The 18348-nt window shown below is 48.3% G+C and overlaps 1 protein-coding gene across 1 annotated transcript in view; it reads left to right on the top strand.

Annotated features, from left to right (window-relative positions):
* The first annotated feature begins 7970 nt into the window (after nucleotides 1-7970).
* Nucleotides 7971-18348, top strand: part of HIF1AN (hypoxia inducible factor 1, alpha subunit inhibitor) — a 19650-nt gene continuing 9272 nt past the window's right edge. Inside the window, exons 1-6 of the mRNA XM_015411274.1 lie at nucleotides 7971-8201; nucleotides 9948-10198; nucleotides 10707-10855; nucleotides 11687-11832; nucleotides 13226-13332; nucleotides 15369-15432. Of these exons, the coding sequence (XP_015266760.1) occupies nucleotides 7998-8201; nucleotides 9948-10198; nucleotides 10707-10855; nucleotides 11687-11832; nucleotides 13226-13332; nucleotides 15369-15432 (921 nt within the window). The 5' untranslated portion in view covers nucleotides 7971-7997. The remainder of the gene's footprint in view (nucleotides 8202-9947; nucleotides 10199-10706; nucleotides 10856-11686; nucleotides 11833-13225; nucleotides 13333-15368; nucleotides 15433-18348) is intronic.

The raw sequence follows: 18348 nt of genomic DNA, 5'->3' as shown, positions 1-18348 counted from the left end.
CCCCCGCCGCGAAGAAGCTGCGCCCCGCGCCCCCTGCCGCCGCCGCCGCCATGCCGGCCTCCTCCTCCTCCCTCCTCCTCCTCCGCAGCGCGCCTGCGCGGCCCGGAGACTCCCAGGCGGAGACGCGGCAGAGCCACGCCCAGTCAGAGGGGCGGGGAGGAGCCTCCGGCCGGGGTCACCTGGAAGAAGTCCAGCCCCCTGCGCGCACGCGCGCACACGCGCACGCGCACCCACCCAGCGGCGCCCCCTCCAAGCCTCCACTTTAGGGCCTCGCAATCTGCTGGAGCCTCATTTGTCATTTTAAAACCCTTATAACGATGTGATTATTCCTGTGATTCTGTAAACACATCTTTTATTATTTTTTTAATAAAAATCGAAAGACATTATATTTTCAAATATTTAAAAGGCGTATATATTTTAAATTTTTCAGAGACCAGCTGATGTAATTTAAAACAGTAGGGGGCCTCTGGGTTTTGTAGAGCTTAGGGCCTCAGCAAGTCTAAATCCGGCCCTGCCTACGGCTCACACATTCTTGTAGGAAGAAGAAGAGAAGAGATTGGACTTATCCCCCATGGCCCTTCACTCCCCAAAGGTGTCTCAGAGCGGCTGACAGACTCCTCTCCCTTCCTCTCCCCACCACAGACAGACACCCTGGGAGGTGGGTGGGGCTTTCCAAGGACAGCTGTGCCAGAGCTTGTGACTGACCCAAGGTCACACCAGCAGGTGCAAGTGGAGGAGTGGGGAATCAAACCTGGTTCTCCCAGATTAGAGTCCGCGCAATTAACCACCACACCAGACTGGCTCTGACAAGAGCTGTTCTTGAAAAAAGGAGAGGTGGCTCCCGAGCAAACTGATGGATGCAGCAGCCAAATGGCTCGCTCACCACTTCAATGCCGAAGGAGATGTTTTGCTCACAAGACTCCACAGCTTAGAGCAATGATGGTGAACCTCTTAGAGACCGCATGCCCAAACGGCGACCCAAGACCCACTTATTGATTGCAAAGTGCCAACAGGGCCATTTAACCTGGATACTGAGGTTACTTTAGAAAAAAACACTCATACGTTAATTTAAGATGATCCAAACAAAGTAAGGAAAGCAATCCCAAATGCTTACATTTACTTAAAATTATTTGGCAGAGAACTCGACACTTTAATGATGGTCTGGGCCTGGCTGGGGCGATGGCACGCGTGCCCGCAGAGAGGGCTCTGAGTGCCACCTCTGGCACCAAATGGCTCTGGCACCAAGTGGCCCATGCCAGAGGTTCACCACCACTGATCTAGTCCAACCCCCTGCACACAGTGTTCCCTCTAGGCTGAGTGAGTGTGAGCCAGCTCACAGTTTTTTAGCCTCCAGCTCACACATTTTTGTCTTAGCTCGGGAGAGGTGGCTCCAGAGCAAACTAATTGATGCAGTAGCCAAATGGCTCGCTCATGGCTTTAATGCCAGGAGCTCACAAAGTAGAAGTTTTGCTCACAAGACTCCACAGCTTGTGGAGGGAGCGTTGCCTGCACAGTGCAGGGAATTCACAGACCCCACAAAGAAACCCCTCCAGGATCCCTGGGGCTGAACCGGCCTTGAGAGAAACTGCATCCTGACCCCAAAGGAGCCACCAGCATTTCTCTGGGCCTGTCAGAAAGGGCCAGAAAACCAAAGCACTGAGGCAACCCTTAGAATCATAGAGTGGGACCATCTCTTGTCCCACCCCCTGCCCAACGCAGGACCAGCCTGAAGCATCTCTGACAAATATTCAGCCTCTTCTTGAAAGCTGTCAGTGAAGGGGAGCTCACCACCTCCCTCGGCAGCTGATCCCACCTTTGAACCACTCGGACCGTGGAAAAGTTTCCCCTAATATCCAGCCGATACCTTTCTGCATGCAATTTGAACCCCTTGCTTCAGGTCCTCTCCTCTGCTGCCAAGTGGAACAGCCCCTTGCCCCCCTCCTCCCAATGACAGCCTTTCAAATATTTAAAGAGAGCAATCCTGTCCCCCCTCAATCTCCTCTTCTCCAAACTAAACATTCCCAAGGCCCTCAGCCTTTCCTCGTAGGGCTCAGTCTCCAGACCCCTGATCATCCTCGTCGCTCTCTTCTGCACCCTCTCGATTTTGCCCACATCCTTTTTGAAGTGAGGCCTTCAGAACTGCAAACAGGACTCCAGGTGCGGCCTGGCCAAGGCAGTGTACAGAGGGGCTATGGCCTCCTGCGATTTTGATGCTGTGGCCCTTTTGATACAACCCAAGACTGAATTTGCCTTTTCTGCCACCGCATCACACTGAGTGCTCATATTCAGTTTACAGTCCACTCTTACCCCAAGATCTCTTTTGCATACACTACTCCCCAGAAACGTATCCCCCATCCAGTATTTGGGCTTGACATTTTTGTGGCCCAGATGTAGTACTGTGCATTTATCTTTGTTGAATTGCATCCTGTTCGCAGCTGCCCACTTCTCCAGGGTAGTTCTCCAGAGTAGTTCAGTTGTTCTTGGGTTGTGCAAAGCCTGCCTTTCTCGCTGAGACTCAAGGCGGATTGGCGCATGTCAGTCAAGTACAACCAACAGGATGGGACACCCGACAAAGAGTACAAGAGGGCTGGGACAACAGAAACATGGAAACATGCAGAAACCGCAAGCAGAAAAGAAACAAAGCGTCAGCTTTTAAACATGGCGCGTTAAGTGATGTAGAAACTATCTAATCTGGAGCAGATTCACAGTGACCGGTAGAACAAATGTAGAGTCCAGTCAGGCACCTCTAAGACCAACCAAAGTTTATTCAAGGGATGAGCTTCCGTGTGCAAGGCCCAGTGCACATGTGGTAGCCTTCCCTGATCCCAGGATCCTGTCAATCTCCACCACAGCAACTGGGTCAAAAGGGTCCACCACCAGAGTATGTATTAGGGATTTCATCTGCCAGCCCTACCTTAGCAGCGGCACCCAGCTCGGAGCATATTCATGAGCTGCCAGATTTCCTGGCTATTTTACACACAATGCCATACGATGATTATTAGCAAGGAACCACACAAAAGTGTTACGGCTAATTGTTCAGATTTAGGTGTCAGCAGGTGACGTGAGCCGCCCTGAGCCGGCCGAGGTGGGGAGGGCGGGATATAAATCAGTAAAATAAATAAATAAAAGCGAAGGCAGCGCGGTACAGCCCGATCTCCTCGGCTCTTGGATGCTCTGCAGGCAGGGTCCGGACTTGGAAGGGAGACCACCGAGGTAGGCTCTGCCGAGGAAGGCCACGGCCAAGCACCTCCGCTTCTTGCTTGCCTCGAAAGCCCCTTGCAGGGGTCGCCATGAGTCGGCTGTCACTCATACAGATGACAGATGACAGGACACCTTAAACAGCTGGGAGGGCCAGGTAGAGATGTGAAGGCCCGGAAAAAAAATGGAAAAATTCAGGGGGGAAACTTTTTTCCCCATTTTTTTCCTGAAGCCTTTTTGTTTTTTTTCTGAAAAATTGAAAAAAGAAAAGAAAAAAAATGATTATCGAACGTTTTATTTTAACATGATGAATGAAATATTTTAAGACAAGGTGTTCAAATATTTTCCAAATCATTTCTAAAATATATATATATGGTCTCAGATTGATCTATTTTCTGTGCACTGAGGACAAGCAAGTCCTAGGTTACAAACTGAACTCTCCAATGCAAGAACAAGATGCATTTCTTCCTTTAGGAGGTGCTGTTGTCACAAGAAAAGGAAAAGGTTTCAGTTTTGTTTTTGCGTGTGGGTGGGTATTCTGTTTGTAATCACTGTTTGGATACACTCTATTTTTAATATGCTAGTTGTGATAATTTCATGCCAAGTAAAAATGTCCAGTGTCATATTTTATGTTCCTAAAGTAACAGAATGACTTTCAATCTAGAAAAGACAAAAGAAATGCTAATGCAGCATTTTTTTCAATTTTTCCGAAAATTTCCGTTTCCCCCCGAAAAAAACCAGGGGAAAACCGGAATTTTTTCCGAGCTTCCAAATTTCCGGAAATGTTACATCTCTAGACAGGACACCTTAAACAGCTGGGAGGGCCAGGCGAGGGGGCCAATGCAATGGCTGCGAAGGACATCCCCTTTCTTTGCCGCTGTCATCACTGCCTCATGGGTTTTCCCACCACTGCCTCATGGGCCTGAATGTCTGCCTTCCCTTTGCTGTGACCAAAGCGTGAATCCCCACTGTAGCTCTGTTTCCCTGTGTGTCGATAGGTACCAGCCCTGACGAAGAACAAAGAAAGAGCTTCCTCTTGTAAAGCCACACAGTCAAGCGGAAAATATTGTGCGGCCATCAGGCACGAGCACACCCGCACCGCACTCTCACAGAGTGCAGTAGGACAGAGGTATATCACTGTCTTCAGTAAATGAGCATGTTTATAACTAATGCCATTACACCAAATGGGTTTAGTGATAAATAATCTGGAATGGTTTTTGATCTGCAGAGCTTTGTAATAGAGATCGTTACGACGACATTCCCCATTACGGCTGATGTGAATAACAGAGGAAAAATGAGAGACCCCACCCCAAGAGTGGATGTAATGAAGTAAAATGTGGAATTCATTAATGCTAATATTGATCTTATCGAGGATAATGTATCAGTTGTGTTACAAATAATGTCAGAAAATAAGCATGCTGTTTCAACTGTTTATATTCCCACAGCTCTACCCAGACAAAACAATTAGATTTGGATATTAACTTTAATAATATTGATATCAGCCCTCCTCCCACCCCCCCAAGTCCATTTGCATAATGAGTTGAAATGCAAAATTGATCTTATTTGGAATTGATCCTCCTCTGCATAAAACTCTGCTGCACTTATATAAAATGATCTCCAGAATAAATTCTTATTAATTTCCACTAGTGTATGCCTCCTGGAGTGAATGACCATGTCAGGGAACATTTCATATTCAAGTTGTAAAGTCAATATTATTGTAACAATGGCTGATTAAAGCATATATATTTTAGCATGGGGATGGGGGGGGAGGGAAGGCAGAATTGCCCAAGCTGGTTCCCCCTTCCTCAAGCCACAGGAATAGCAAATGCATAAAACACTCTCTTCTGGACTTAGCAGGACTTCAGCTCTCAAAGAGACATAACTATTTTTTTTACTTTAAAATTCAGTTCCAGCTCCTGCCAACCTAGCAGTTCGAAAGCAAGAAATTGCAAGTAGATAAGTAGGTCCCACTTCAGTGGGAAGGTAACAGCGTTCCGTGCGCCTTGGTGTTTAGTCATGCTGGCCACACGACCACAGAAATGTCTTCGGACAGCGCTGGCTCTTCGGCTTTGAAACAGAGATGAGCACCGCAACCCTAGAGTCGGATTCGACTGGCTTTTGAGCAAGGGAACCTTTATCAAGCCAGCGAATGCTAGCAACAAGACATTACAATCAACTGGTTCATACAGTTCCTCAATAGGGCCCCACCCCCAATGTCCACACATGAAATCTGTCCTCCAACCAAGTTTCCCAACCTCAAGATAGGGCCTGGAGATCTCTCAGAATGACAACTGACTTGCAGACGACGTCTGAGGTCAGTTCCCTTGAAGGAAATAGCTGCTGTGTGTCGCTCCCCTCCCTCTGACATTAGGGGTCTGTAAGAAGAGCTCTGTAAGCTCTTGGAGGATTGGCTACATTAGGGGGGGGGGTGGCCTAATATGCAAAGGAGTTCCTGCTACAAAAAGAGCCCACTCCCCGCCATCCCCAAACCCCATCCTTCCACCCTCCACCCCCAAATCTCCAGGAATTTCCTAACCCAGAACTGCCAACCCTATTCACGCCTGGGCCATCAAGGATAAATCTGCGTGAACTGAGGGCTGCCAGACCCCCAGTCCAGGCGGGGGATCCCCCGATTTTGGGGGCTCCTGCCCGCCACCAGCCGTGGGGAAGCCCCAGCCCCGAACAGCCACCTCGCATGGTGATGTCACCGATGCGATGACGTCATGCAGAAATGACATCGTCCCATTGACGATGCTCGGCTTTTGGGGCAAAACTCTACAGTGTGGCCCCAATTTTAACCATAGGGATTGCCCCAAAAGCAGAGCATCACCACGCGATGTTGCTGATGTGATGAGTCACTTCTGTGTGACGTCATTGCGCCCAGGACGTCGCCACCCTAAGTAAAACAGGCGGCAAAACTGAGCCGGAGGCAAGGCCCCCTGTTATGTATGGAGCTACGTTCGCTTAAGTGACTCAATGTAACCGGTCTGGAGTTTCTGTCACAAGCGCTATAGGAGGTTATGAATTGACCTGCACTGGCTTAGGGTATGGATCAATATGACATTAGGCTGGAGCTTCAGGCACAAGCTTCTTGCGAGACAGACCAATCCAGGGTGACTCTGTTCTGGCAGAAAACGCATCCCATTGGTCCCATGCCTGCAATGGGGATGTATTGTGTTCTTACCAGGGATCTTTTTGTAGAAAAAGGCCACCAGGAACTCATTAGCATAATAGGCCACACCCAACAGCAGGAACTCATTAGCATAATAGGCCACACCCAACAGCAGGAACTCATTAGCATATTGGGCCACACCCCTGACAGCACAGCTTATTAGCCCATTAGGCCGCACCCACATGTTACCAGAAGTGTGCTCATCCAGCCACACCCACCTTTTGCTTGTTATTGGGTGAGTTCAGACGGGGGCTTTACAACGGTATAGGTGCCGGTTCCAACCAGTGTACTTACCGGCATTCACACGACGAACATCTGCCTCCCATCCCTAACCGTTGTAAAGCCCTTTAAACCGTTGTACTCTGCCACTAGGTCCCCAAGTGGTGGTATCCTGAGTACAACGGTTGTTATTGATGTACCCCTCCGTCTGATCGCTCTCCACCGGTGTCTAGCCACTTCCGTTCGGAAGCCTGAGGCTTCCGATTTTCCCCTGCCATTTTTTTTAACTAAGTGATGTGCGCTTGGGCGAAGCTTCACACTGAGCGTTTGTTTAAAAAAAAAAAAAAAAGCCCTTAGTGTTGCGTTTTGGAGGAGTCCGGGACTTCAGGGAGGCCAGTTTGGTCTTTAAACTTTAAAGGTAAGTCCTTACCTTGATTCTATGAAGTCTGTCCTCCATTGCGCGGCCTTCCTTTTGGGAGGTTTACGCTCCTTGTAAACCTGGGCCCAAAATCTAGCCACCTGTCTTGTTGTCCGATGGTTCCTGTGTCTTTCAGTGTCAGTCATTCTCTGCTTAATGAGTGATTTCGCCTGGTCTATACCAAGATCCAGAATGGCTTTGGGAGAAAAGCCTAATTTCTGGATGGAATTCAAGACTGCTCTGTGCCAATTGAACTGAAATTGGTCCTGATGGATTAAAGGGAATAGACCCCTGGGGTTTATATTTCCTGTTAAAGGTAAAGGGTTTCCCTTGCTCGAAAGCCAGTCGAGTCCGACTCTAGGGTTGCGGTGCTCATCTCCGTTTCCAAGCCGAAGAGCCAGCGCTGTCCAAAGACGTTTCCGTGGTCATGTGGCCGGCATGACTAGACACCAAGGCGCACGGAACGCTGTTACCTTCCCACTGAAGCGGTACCTATTTATCTATTTGCAATGTCTTGCTTTCAAACTGCTCGGTTGGGAGGAGCTGGAACTAGAGATGGGCGCTCACTCCGTCATGCGGCACACTCGGGTCTCGAACTGCTGAACTACCGACCTTCCACAGCCTGCAGCTCAGCGTCTTAACCACTTGAGCCACCGCAGCTCCTTTTGACTGAGATCTCAGACACTTCATTTTTACACAAACACACACAAAGACGTCTATGTTATTGTGGCCTCTCTCAGCCCACGTGCGTTCTGGAGGTCGCAAACCCTGACCCGAAGGAAGGAAGCGGCCAAACGCCCTCAAGGAAGTTTGATCCCAGCGGCAGCCCGTCCTCCCCCCGCCGCGCTCCCTCTCGCCGCTAGGGGGCGCGCGCCCTCCTCCACCCCTCCTCCTCCTCCCCTCGCGCGCCTGCGTCCTCCGCTGTCCCGGATGTTCCGGGCCGGCCAGTTCCGGTCGCGGGAAGGATCACTTCCGGTCCCGGGCTCGGCGATGGCGGAGGCCTCCGCGTCCTGCTCGGCTGCGGTGGGCGGCGGCTCCCCTCCCTCCTCCTCGCCGCCGCCTTCTCCCGGGGCCGCGGAGGACGGCGAGCGCGGCTGGAGCGAGGCCCAGTTCCGGCGCTACAGCTTCGAGACGCGGCCCATCCCCCGGCTGCGCCATGGAGACCCCCGCGCCGAAGAGCTCCTGGAGAGCGAGGTCGGGGCGGCGGCCCGGACGGGGAGGGGGGGAGTGGGGAGGGCCACGTTCCCCGGGGGGGGGGTCTGGAGCCGACAGCAGAACCTCCCCCCCAAAACCGCCTGCTGTTCTTGGCTGCCAGCCTCCAGGTGGGGCCTGGAGATCTCCCGGAATCCCCCGCCCCGGGCTCGGCACCTCTGATGCTGCCCTTCCTTTAAGACGCTCATGGCTCCCCCCTCCGCTTTGCCAATCTCCAGGTGGCACCTGGAGGTCTCTTGCTATTAAAAGGTAAAGGGTCTCCCTTGCTCGGAAGCCAGTCGAGTCCGACTCTAGGGTTGCGGTGCTCATCTCCCGTTTCCAAGCCGAAGAGCCAGCGCTGTCCGAAGACGTTTCCGGGGTCACGTGGCCGGCATGACTAGACACCGAGGCGGCACGGAACGCTCCCCTGGATCAGTTCCCCTGGAGAAAATGGCAGCGTGGGAGGGTGGGCTCTGCTCTGCGGAGGCCCCTCTCCTCCCCCAAGCCCCACCAGGCTCAACCCCCCCAAATCTCCAGGTGGCAACCCTACCTCCGTTGTGTCCTCACAACAGTCCTGTGAGGTAGAGAAGGCTCTGAGGCAGCAGTGGCCCCACCATTGCCTAGGGAGCTCCCTGGGTGAGCCTGGGGATCATGCCTGAGCCCTGGCTGGGATCGGTGCACTCACTGCGGTGCCACACAGCTGCTTGCCTCTTGCTCCTCCCCTGGTGGGGATCGTATGCGGCCTGCTGGGGGGCGGAAGGGTACTGCCTTGCTTGGCTGAATGAAACAGCTCCGGTGTTGTTTGGGCTGATCTTGACAGTAAACGTTGTTTTAGGTGGGTCGCTGTGTTGGTCTGGAGCGGCAGAACGAAGTTTGAGTCCAGGGGCACTTTTAAGACCAGCAAAGTTTTATTCTGAATATAAGCTTTCCTGTGCTTGTACACTGTGAGAGCCAGTTTGGTGTAGTGGTTAAGTGCGTGGACTCTAATCTGGGAGAACCGGGTTTGATTCCCCACTCCTCCACCTGCACCTGGCTGGATGACCTTGGGCAAGCCCTAGTTCTGACAAGAGCTGTCCTTGAAAAAGAGCAGTTTCTGTCAATAGCTCTCTCAGTCCCACCCACCTCACAGGGTGTCTGTTGTGGGGAGGGGAAGGGAAAGGAGGTTCTAAGCCGTTCTGAGACACCTTTGGGTAGTGAAGGGCGGGGGTATAAATCCAACCTCTTCTCTTCTTCTTTTCCAATAACATTTTATTGGTATAATACAATAGTATTAAGAAAACATAACAATCACATTTTTATAACATTAGCCAAGTCCATAATGAACTAAAGAACAGTTAAACATATTAACCAGTACAATATGAATAAAAAATCTCTTATCTTCTTCTTCTTCAGATATCTGCATGCACACAAAAGCTTTCATCTTAATGTCCTTAGGGAGCATCTTTGGGGATTGTATGTCACAGTGAGCACAGCTTGGCCATTAACACAGCTGCATGGCATTTTCTTTTGCTTTCCTGGCACCTCATGTTCGCCAGATACTTCTGACATTGGTGCTATTAGATTGAGAGCTCTGAAAAATTGCTTGATTTTTCTGTCTTGCAATCAATTCTTTTTGCTTGATTCATCCACCTGACGAGTGTGATTTTTGGATATAGGAATAAACAACCCCAGGATGTTTGCATGTGAGAGTAACATTTTTTCCCCCTGTCATTGTCTCAGGATCTTGAATTGCAGTCTGTTTTTCTACAGGAGCCAGTAGTGCTCACAGACACAAATCTGGTGTTTCCTGCCCTGAAATGGGATCTGGACTACCTCCAGGAGAACATTGGCAATGGAGACTTCTCAGTGTACAGAGCCAGTACCCACAAGTTCTTGTATTACGATGAGAAAAAGATGGCCAATTTTAGGAACTTCAAGCCCAAGTCAAGCAGGGAAGAGATGAAATTCAGCGAGTTTGTTGAGCAGCTCCAGGAAATCCAACAGCAGGAGAGTGGAGAACGGTAACTCCCGGGAGGGGTTTATGCATTCCCCTCTCTGCCCTCTCTTTTCGGCTTGTGGTTTCTGGTTAAATGACTTCTCTCTGACTTATGTAGCTTCAGGCTTCCCCTCGTCTAAAAATGTCCTTCCCTCACATGGGTTCAGCACATGGAACAGAGTCTGTTGTGCAGCACATAGGCAGCGCCTAGGCTGATTTGGGAAAGCAGGCTCTGGTAATGCCCAGATTTGGTGTGGAAGTCACAGTTGTTTGTTTGTGTGTCAGTGTGTGACTTGCACAAATTTCATGTGTAAGTTTGTGTGCTTGTTTTTCTGTGAAGACTGCTTCCCAGTTTAAATTGATCATGTTGTACTCAAGGTAGTCCTTTTCTGAACTTTGCAATGCAGATTTTTTGCTGAAATGGTTTTCACATGCATAAAAGAAACACCTCTTTGAGTATATGTGACAAACGAGATCTTTCTAAACAGGGAATGTTTACATGTATCTTTTTTCTTGTTCCTTGGGATATACAGGCTATATCTGCAGCAGACGCTCAACGACACAGTCGGGAGGAAAATTGTAGTGGATTTCCTGGGCTTTAATTGGAATTGGATTAACAGGCAACAGGCAAAGCGAGGCTGGGGTCAACTGACATCCAACTTGCTTCTGATTGGTATGGAAGGTAAAGAAAAGTCCTTTGCTTAAATATGAACAGTGGACTTTGGCCAACTCACTGTGTTTTTGTTTTAATATCCTTTTGGAACTAGCAGTGTAGATGGCGTCTTCAGTGTTCTCATCCCATAAGGAAAGCCAGCCCTGATTTTTGAGAGAAAGGTCTCTTAATCCCTTCCCCTGCCCATGAACTGGGAAGGAACTGAAGCACTTTCATCTCAGAAGTAGGGACCAGGAGGAAGCACAACATGCCAGGACGACTTGAGGGCTTCTTGCTAACAGTGCACAATTGAAAAGTGCTGACCCAATTCAAAGAAGATGGGAGAGTATTTCGTATGTATTTGTCCAGCTAATGCATTTGTCAAATTGGGCAGGGTGGCAGTCCCATGAACTGTTCCAGTGAGAGGGACCAGTTTTCAGTTGCATTTCTGTTGATTATGGCTCCCCCTTTCCTGCTACTCATTCTGTAAGAACTCAGATGTTGCATATACAGTTAATAGCTGAGCACCTTATTCAGGGCAAACCTTACTTTGCTTTACTGGGGGACTCTGTTGAGATAATGCACCCTTTGGTACAGCGGAGCTCCCATTCTTTTTTAGAGACATGTGCATGTGTCATGATGATTTACAGCTTGAATTGGTTTAACAATTTCGAGGAGGGGGAACTCTTGCCTCATTGAGGGTGCTGGAAATTCCCCAGCACTCTGTCAGTACTTTGCTGGGCCCTCCCTTCCTGGCCCATTTGGAGCCAGCGTTCTTCCACAGGTTTGCCTGCCATATTAAGGCAGAGGAAGGCTTCCTCAACAGACAGGATGACTGTTTTCTCTTTTCTCCTTGTGCAGGGAATGTGACTCCAGCTCACTATGATGAACAGCAGAACTTCTTTGCTCAGATTAAGGGCTACAAGCGGTGCATCCTCTTTCCGCCTGATCAGTTTGAGTGTCTCTATCCCTATCCTGTGCATCACCCATGTGACAGGCAGAGCCAGGTGAGATGCCTTTGTGCCATACGGCCTCCATTGCATAAGTGGTTGTAGGATAAGGTCTTTGTGCTGCTCAGATGGACAGATCTGCTCATACCTCACTGTTCTGGCTCTTACAGTGGACTACAGCGTACCTGAAGGAGAGTCACAAGCAAAGCAGGACGTGATGTTTTCTTGTCCTGTGTTCCGTTATCCATTTCTCTTAGCGGAATCCGGTTTCTATATGTGGGGGTTGTCTGTTGACTCACAGCCGTCGTATTTAATCCGTTTATAGAATAATTTGCTGGCTTGACCAATGATAGCTTACCTGTGAGATGAAATATGCTTTCTCCTAAGGTAAGGTGGTATCCACCAGGTTCCTGGATGCTTCCGCCTTTCACTTATAAAAGCCAGCTCCTAGCTCTCGTGACTTGCATATACAAACTTTTTAAAAAATGGAGTGTCAGAGTGGGTCTTGGAAAGCCCACAAAGGGACTCTCAGCTGCTTGTCACAACTTAGCCTTAACATTCAATTGTTCTTAGCACAGCAAATAAGATTATTTATTAAATTAGATTTCTTAACCGCCGTTCCCTGTTTGCTCTGGGCTCAGGGTGGTTTATAACAATTAATTCAATGCATTAGAGTTCCGCAGGGCCTGTAAGATGGAGCTCTTCCGCCAGGCTTTTGAATAGGAGCCGCCACCACCACTGTTCCATCAACACCCTATAATTTCCGCACATTGCCATTGCTGGTGCGGGTACCATCGGAGGGAGTGGGACGTGCCTAGGGGACAACAGTGGGGATATGTACTGTTATGCAGTCATATCATTGAGAACACCATCTTGATTTAAAATTCGGAAGTGAGTAGGGGAGCACCGAAAATGTTTTTATGAATTCTGTTTAACTATTTAATAGTTTATTCTGTATTTTAGTCAGTATTTTATTGTTTTATTGTTATTACTTGGCGTTATGCCTCTGTTAGCCGCCCTGAGCCTTCGGGGAGGGCGGGATATAAATCCAAATAAATAAATAATCAAATCAATTAAAACCATAACAATTCAGGTTTAGGTTTACAAACATTAAAAACATTTGAACATTAAAACAAGATGGCAGTGCTAGCATTCCGTCATTGGGGGGGAGGGTACGGGGCAGATGTAAGGAACCATCGCTGGCCTCAACCAAAATCTAACCCCAAATCAAGTACCATTTTCATATTTCATTCTCTGCTTAACCAATCTACAGAACTGGTTGGGTGCTTTGCTGCTTGCACACGGCAAACCCTGCTGGTTAGAGCTGGGGGGTGGGGGCAAGTGTTTCGGTTTCTTCGGGGGATTGGGGCAGGATGGGAATGAGAATGCGGAGGAGACTCCCTGGGGCTTTGGTCTCTCCGGTGATGCCATTTTCTCTCTGCTCTGCTAGGTTGACTTCGATCATCCTGACTACGAGAAGTTCCCTAATTTCCAGAACGTGGTGGGCTATGAAACGGTGGTGGGCCCGGGCGATGTGCTGTACATCCCCATGTACTGGTAATCACGGTAGACTGAGGAGGGGGTCGGGTGGTGCGGGAGTGCCTGGCAGCGGCAAGCCGAATCTCAGGCCAGGCTCAGGAATTAAGCTTTGGAGCCACAGATGAATCTGTGCCTCGGGTATTCTGTAAGGTCTGTTAACTTTTCTGTGGACTCTGGTACCCTTAAGAGGAAGAGTTGGTGCTTCCTTTCCCCCAGAGCAATGTGCGCCCAAGGTGCTCTCCTCCCAGAAGAGATCAAGCCCCAAAATAACTCCTGACATGTACTGGACATGGTAGGAAGTCTGGTGGGTGTGATGGAGCATGTACCGTGGCCCTTCGGGGTTTGGTGTCGGAGGCTCGTCCTTCTGTATCTCATCCTGGCTGTTGCTGCGGGATACAATGAAAACTGGCTCCAGCCATTGCAGAATATTCACATCAGTTCGTAAACTGGATGGTGTCCTAGTCGGAAAGCCACTGCAGGAGGCTGGGGAGCCAGCTGTCCTGGAGCACAGGGTGGTCCCTAACAGCTTTCCCCATCTGCCTCACCTCATCCCTCCCCTCACGGTCGCCACCGTGCCACGTGGCTTTTCTGCACACGAGTCCCGTGATCCCTGGCCTAACCTTTGTGGTTCCTCCTCCCTGCTTTTGCCAGCGCAGAAACTGAAAGCCCCCCAACCCGTTGATGTCATTGTGTCAGTGCAAAAAAGAAGCAGCATTTCCAAGGGCGTGCTTGTGTCTACCTGGAGCGAAGCAAATGAATAGGTCACCCGTGCCCTGTGCGCCTTTCCACAGACACGCCGTGTCTAAGGGTGTGTGTAACGATTCCTTGTTTTATGTGTGTGTGTGTGTGTGTCTTTAAAAGTTTGGTTGCATGGTGGCTGTGATAGACTAGAGTGATTGAAGAGACAAGTGTGGTGTGATTGGTGACTGACAGAGAGGGAGAGAGGTTTTGGAAGTGTTTCTGAGTGGATGAATTTGTATGTTTGTCAAGAGTGACAGTTACAGTTTAGACAGTTGATGAAGATAGTGGAACTGTTAGTTCTTTCTGAGGTCTGTGAGAGAAGCAGAGAAAAGTTCAGTTAGTTCTGTGTATGAAGGAAGTTAGAGAGAATAAGAAAAAGTAAATGAAAGCTTAATTGAAGACCAAAATATAAGAAAGGCTGTATGTCCTGTTAAACTGGAGAGTAACAGTGAACTTATAAGACCTTGAGTTAAAGTTACAAAGTTACCTGAAAAATTCCCTGACAGAAAGGGAGCTGATCTTGTGTGTGACACTAAGCAATGGTTGAAAATATTCACATTACTGGTTACATTGTTATACCCTTTTATTTATGAACTGTTTCAATAAATCTTCTTTTATTTAAGTCTGCCAGCTCTGAAAGAAATAATTCCTCAGGAAACACATAGACCCTCATGAGACGTAAAACCTCGACCTACCTACCCAGTGATAGCCAAAAGAAAGTATAAAGTTTTGGAAAGCCTAAAATTTCCTGGTGGCAGCCTAACCTACCCAGTTGAACAAAATAAAAACCAGGCCTCCCCAGATAAGGGGTCGTCACAGTGTGTTTTCCTTTGATGGCAGTAAAAACCGGGGTCCTTGGCGGTGTTATGCTGGCCTGGCCCCAGACCCGTTGCGTGAGAGGTGAGGTGAGCGGGAATCTCACAGGAGGTGGGAGCGTGCTTGGAAATAAAGAGGAACGCTGGCTGCTTCCTTGGCGTTCCCTATTCAGCCAAGCGGGTGGAAGGAAGGAAGCTGGTTCTCTTTGTGTCCCGTGGCAGAGGAAGGGGAACGTGGACTCACAGGCCAAGTTAAAAGCTGAGGAAAGGCGCAAGGTGCAGGAGAGGGAGGCTCCTCGCGGCCTCTTCGCTCGGCACCGGGATTGCACCAGGCACAAACTGGGGCTATAACAGGAGGAGTTATATCTCAGTGGATCGGTGTGCTGCTGTTCCGGCCCCTACGCTGTTCGTGTTGAACTTACTTTGGGACTAGACTTGCCCAATTTAATAATTAGGAATGTAAACAGCTGTGTCTCCTTTTTTATGTGTCTTGTGAAGGTGGCACCACATAGAGTCTTTGCTGAACGGAGGAACCACCATCACTGTGAACTTTTGGTACAAGGTAAGCATTCGCTTTGCTTCTGCTGCTGGCAGAGCAAAGGTTTTGCATGGATTAAATGGGCACTGGGCACCGGCTTCTTGGAAGGGGCACCACTTGCATGAGGCAATCTGGCCTCAATACCCCCGGACCAAAAAGACTTCACCCCCCTTATGGAATCTGCTGCAGGCATCCTAGAGTTATATTAGTGCTTCCGATCCTAGTTTGATTTCACATTTTTTAATTTCGTTGTGTATATCAGAGAAAATAATACATATGCCTGTGCTTTATCTGTTACTTTCATTTTCCAAAATTCCATGCAGAGTATTTAGTTTTTTAAAAATCTGTAGGCTGGATTACTCTTTCTCTCCTTCTTAGAGTGTTAACTGTGCTAATGGTGCTGTATTCCAGACCCCTGTGTACCATTCCATCATTGGCAGCAAGGTTAAAGACTTTTGTTTTGCATAAATACACATTTTTGCAGCTTTTTTAGAGCTATACCAATTCTATGTCAAATATTCCCACACCATATTTTTTAACAGCCAACGGAACTATTTTCAAGTCTTTTGATATTACATAACCTGTCATTTCTCTAACTACTATTGGAATTTGCTCCCAAAAGGGAATTGTTATCATATAGTTCCACATCGCCAATATTTTGCTGCATTTTAACTTTAGAGGTGTCAAATACCAATGGAATTGTAGTTTAAAATAACTTTTCTTCATCAGTATGTTAATCATATTCTTTCTAGTATGGCCACAAACCCATTCAAACTCATGCTGTAGTACAGAATCTCCTATATCTTTTTCCCATCTGATTTTATTCTCCTGTCCCTTATTGTGTAAATTGTTCAGTAGTTTATATAGCCCTTCTGTTCATCCTTTACTTACATTAACAGCTCTCTATTAACTACTCACCTTCCATCTTACTTAAGAACATAAGAAATGCCAATGTTGGATCAGGCCAAAGGCCCATCCAGTCCAACACTCTGTATCACACAGTGACCAGAAATACCAGTGCCATCAGAAGAGGTCCACCAGTGGGGCCAGGACATTAGAAGCCATCCCACTGTTGACCCCCCCAAGCACCAAGAAGACAGAGCATCCCTTGCCCCAGAGTCCCTATCTATACCTTGTGGCTAATAGCCACTGATGGACCACTGCTCCATATGCTTATCTAATTCCCTTTTGAAGCCGTCCATGCTTGTAGCCGCTACCACTTCCTGTGGCAGTGAATTCCAAGTGTTAATCACTCTTTGGGTGAAGAAGTACTTTCTTTTATCCATTCTAACCCGACCGCTCAGCAATTTCATGGAGTGCCCACGAGTTCTTGTATTGTGAGAGAGGGAGAAAAGTACCTCTTTCTCTACCTGCTCTTTCCCATGCATAATCTTATAAACCTCAATCATGTCACCCCTCAGTCGTCGTTTCTCCAAGCTAAAGAGCCCTAAGCGACTTAACCTTTCCTCATAGGGAAAGTGTTCCAACCCTTTTATCATTCGAGTTGCCCTTTTCTGCACTTTTTCCAAAGCTATAATATCCTTTTTAAGGTGTGGTGACCAGAATTGCACACAGTATTCCAAATGAGGTCGCACCATTGATTTATATAGGGGTTTTCAGTGAGTTATCTACTAGAACTCCAAGATCTCTCTCTTGATCAGTCTCTGCCAGTTCAGACCCCATCAACGTGTATTTATATTTACTACTTCGATTCAGTAGATTTTTATTTTTCATCTCTTAGGCAATAGCTGTAAACAGGGGTCATTTCGTAGAAAAAGAGCTAGGGGGACTCATTAGCATAACTCGTTAGCATATGCCACACCCCCTGACATCACCGGAACTGTGTCCTCCCCACAGCCGGCAGCGACCTCCAGCGGGCACCAGCAGGGAGCTCCAGGCCCCGCCCTCCCGCACCTCACCCGGGGGGATGGCGTCCCCCCGCGTCCCCCCCCCCAAATGACCCCTGGCTGTAAATTGAAAATACTGAAATAATGGTGGGCAATGACCATCCATTCTATCTCATCATACAACAGGATTTGGACATTTTCTAATCAAGCCTCAAACACTTAACAACTTTTTTGATGCCAAACAGTTGAAGTAGCAAACATCTCCATCATAGAAGACTGTGATTTTTAAATCATCAATGCTAATGCAGACAAAGCTGGACTTAAGAACATAAGAGACGCCAATGTTGGATCAGGCCAAAGGCCCATCCAGTCCAACACTCTGTATCACACAGTGGCCAGAAATACCAGTGCCATCAGGAGGTCCAGCAGTGGGGCCAGGACATTAGAAGCCCTCCCACTGTTGACCCCCCCCCCAAGCACCAAGAAGACAGAGCATCACTTGCCCCAGAGCCCCTAGCTATACCTTGTGGCTAATAGCCACTGATGGACCTCTGCTCCATATGCTTATCTAATTCCCTTTTGAAGCCGTCCATGCTTGTAGCCGCCACCACTTCCTGTGGAAGTGAATTCCATGTGTTAATCACTCTTTGGGTGAAGAAGTACTTCCTTTTATCCGTTCTAACCCGACCGCTCTGCAGTTTCATGGAGTGCCCACGAGTTCTTGTATTGTGAGAAAGGGAGAAAAGTACCTCTTTCTTTACCTGCTCTTTCCCATGCATAATCTTATAAACCTCGATCATGTCACCCCTCAGTCGTCGTTTCTCCAAGCTAAAGAGCCCTAAGCTCTTTAACCTTTCCTCATAGGGAAAGTGTTCCAACCCTTTTATCATTCGAGTTGCCCTTTTCTGCACTTTTTCCAAAGCTATAATATCTTTTTTAAGGTGTGGTGACCAGAACTGCACACAGTATTCCAAATGAGGTCGCACCATTGATTTATATAGGGGCATTATGATATTGGCTGATCTGTTTTCAATACCCTTCCTAATAATCCCCAGCATAGCATTGGCCTTCTTTATTGCAGTCACACACTGTC

This window comes from Gekko japonicus, unplaced genomic scaffold, assembly GCF_001447785.1.
Source record: "Gekko japonicus isolate JY-2015 unplaced genomic scaffold, Gekko_japonicus_V1.1 scaffold1795, whole genome shotgun sequence".
Classification (NCBI taxonomy): domain Eukaryota; kingdom Metazoa; phylum Chordata; class Lepidosauria; order Squamata; family Gekkonidae; genus Gekko; species Gekko japonicus.
The sequence above is the reverse complement of the archived record's forward strand: the minus strand, read 5'-3'. Positions and strand labels throughout refer to the sequence as shown.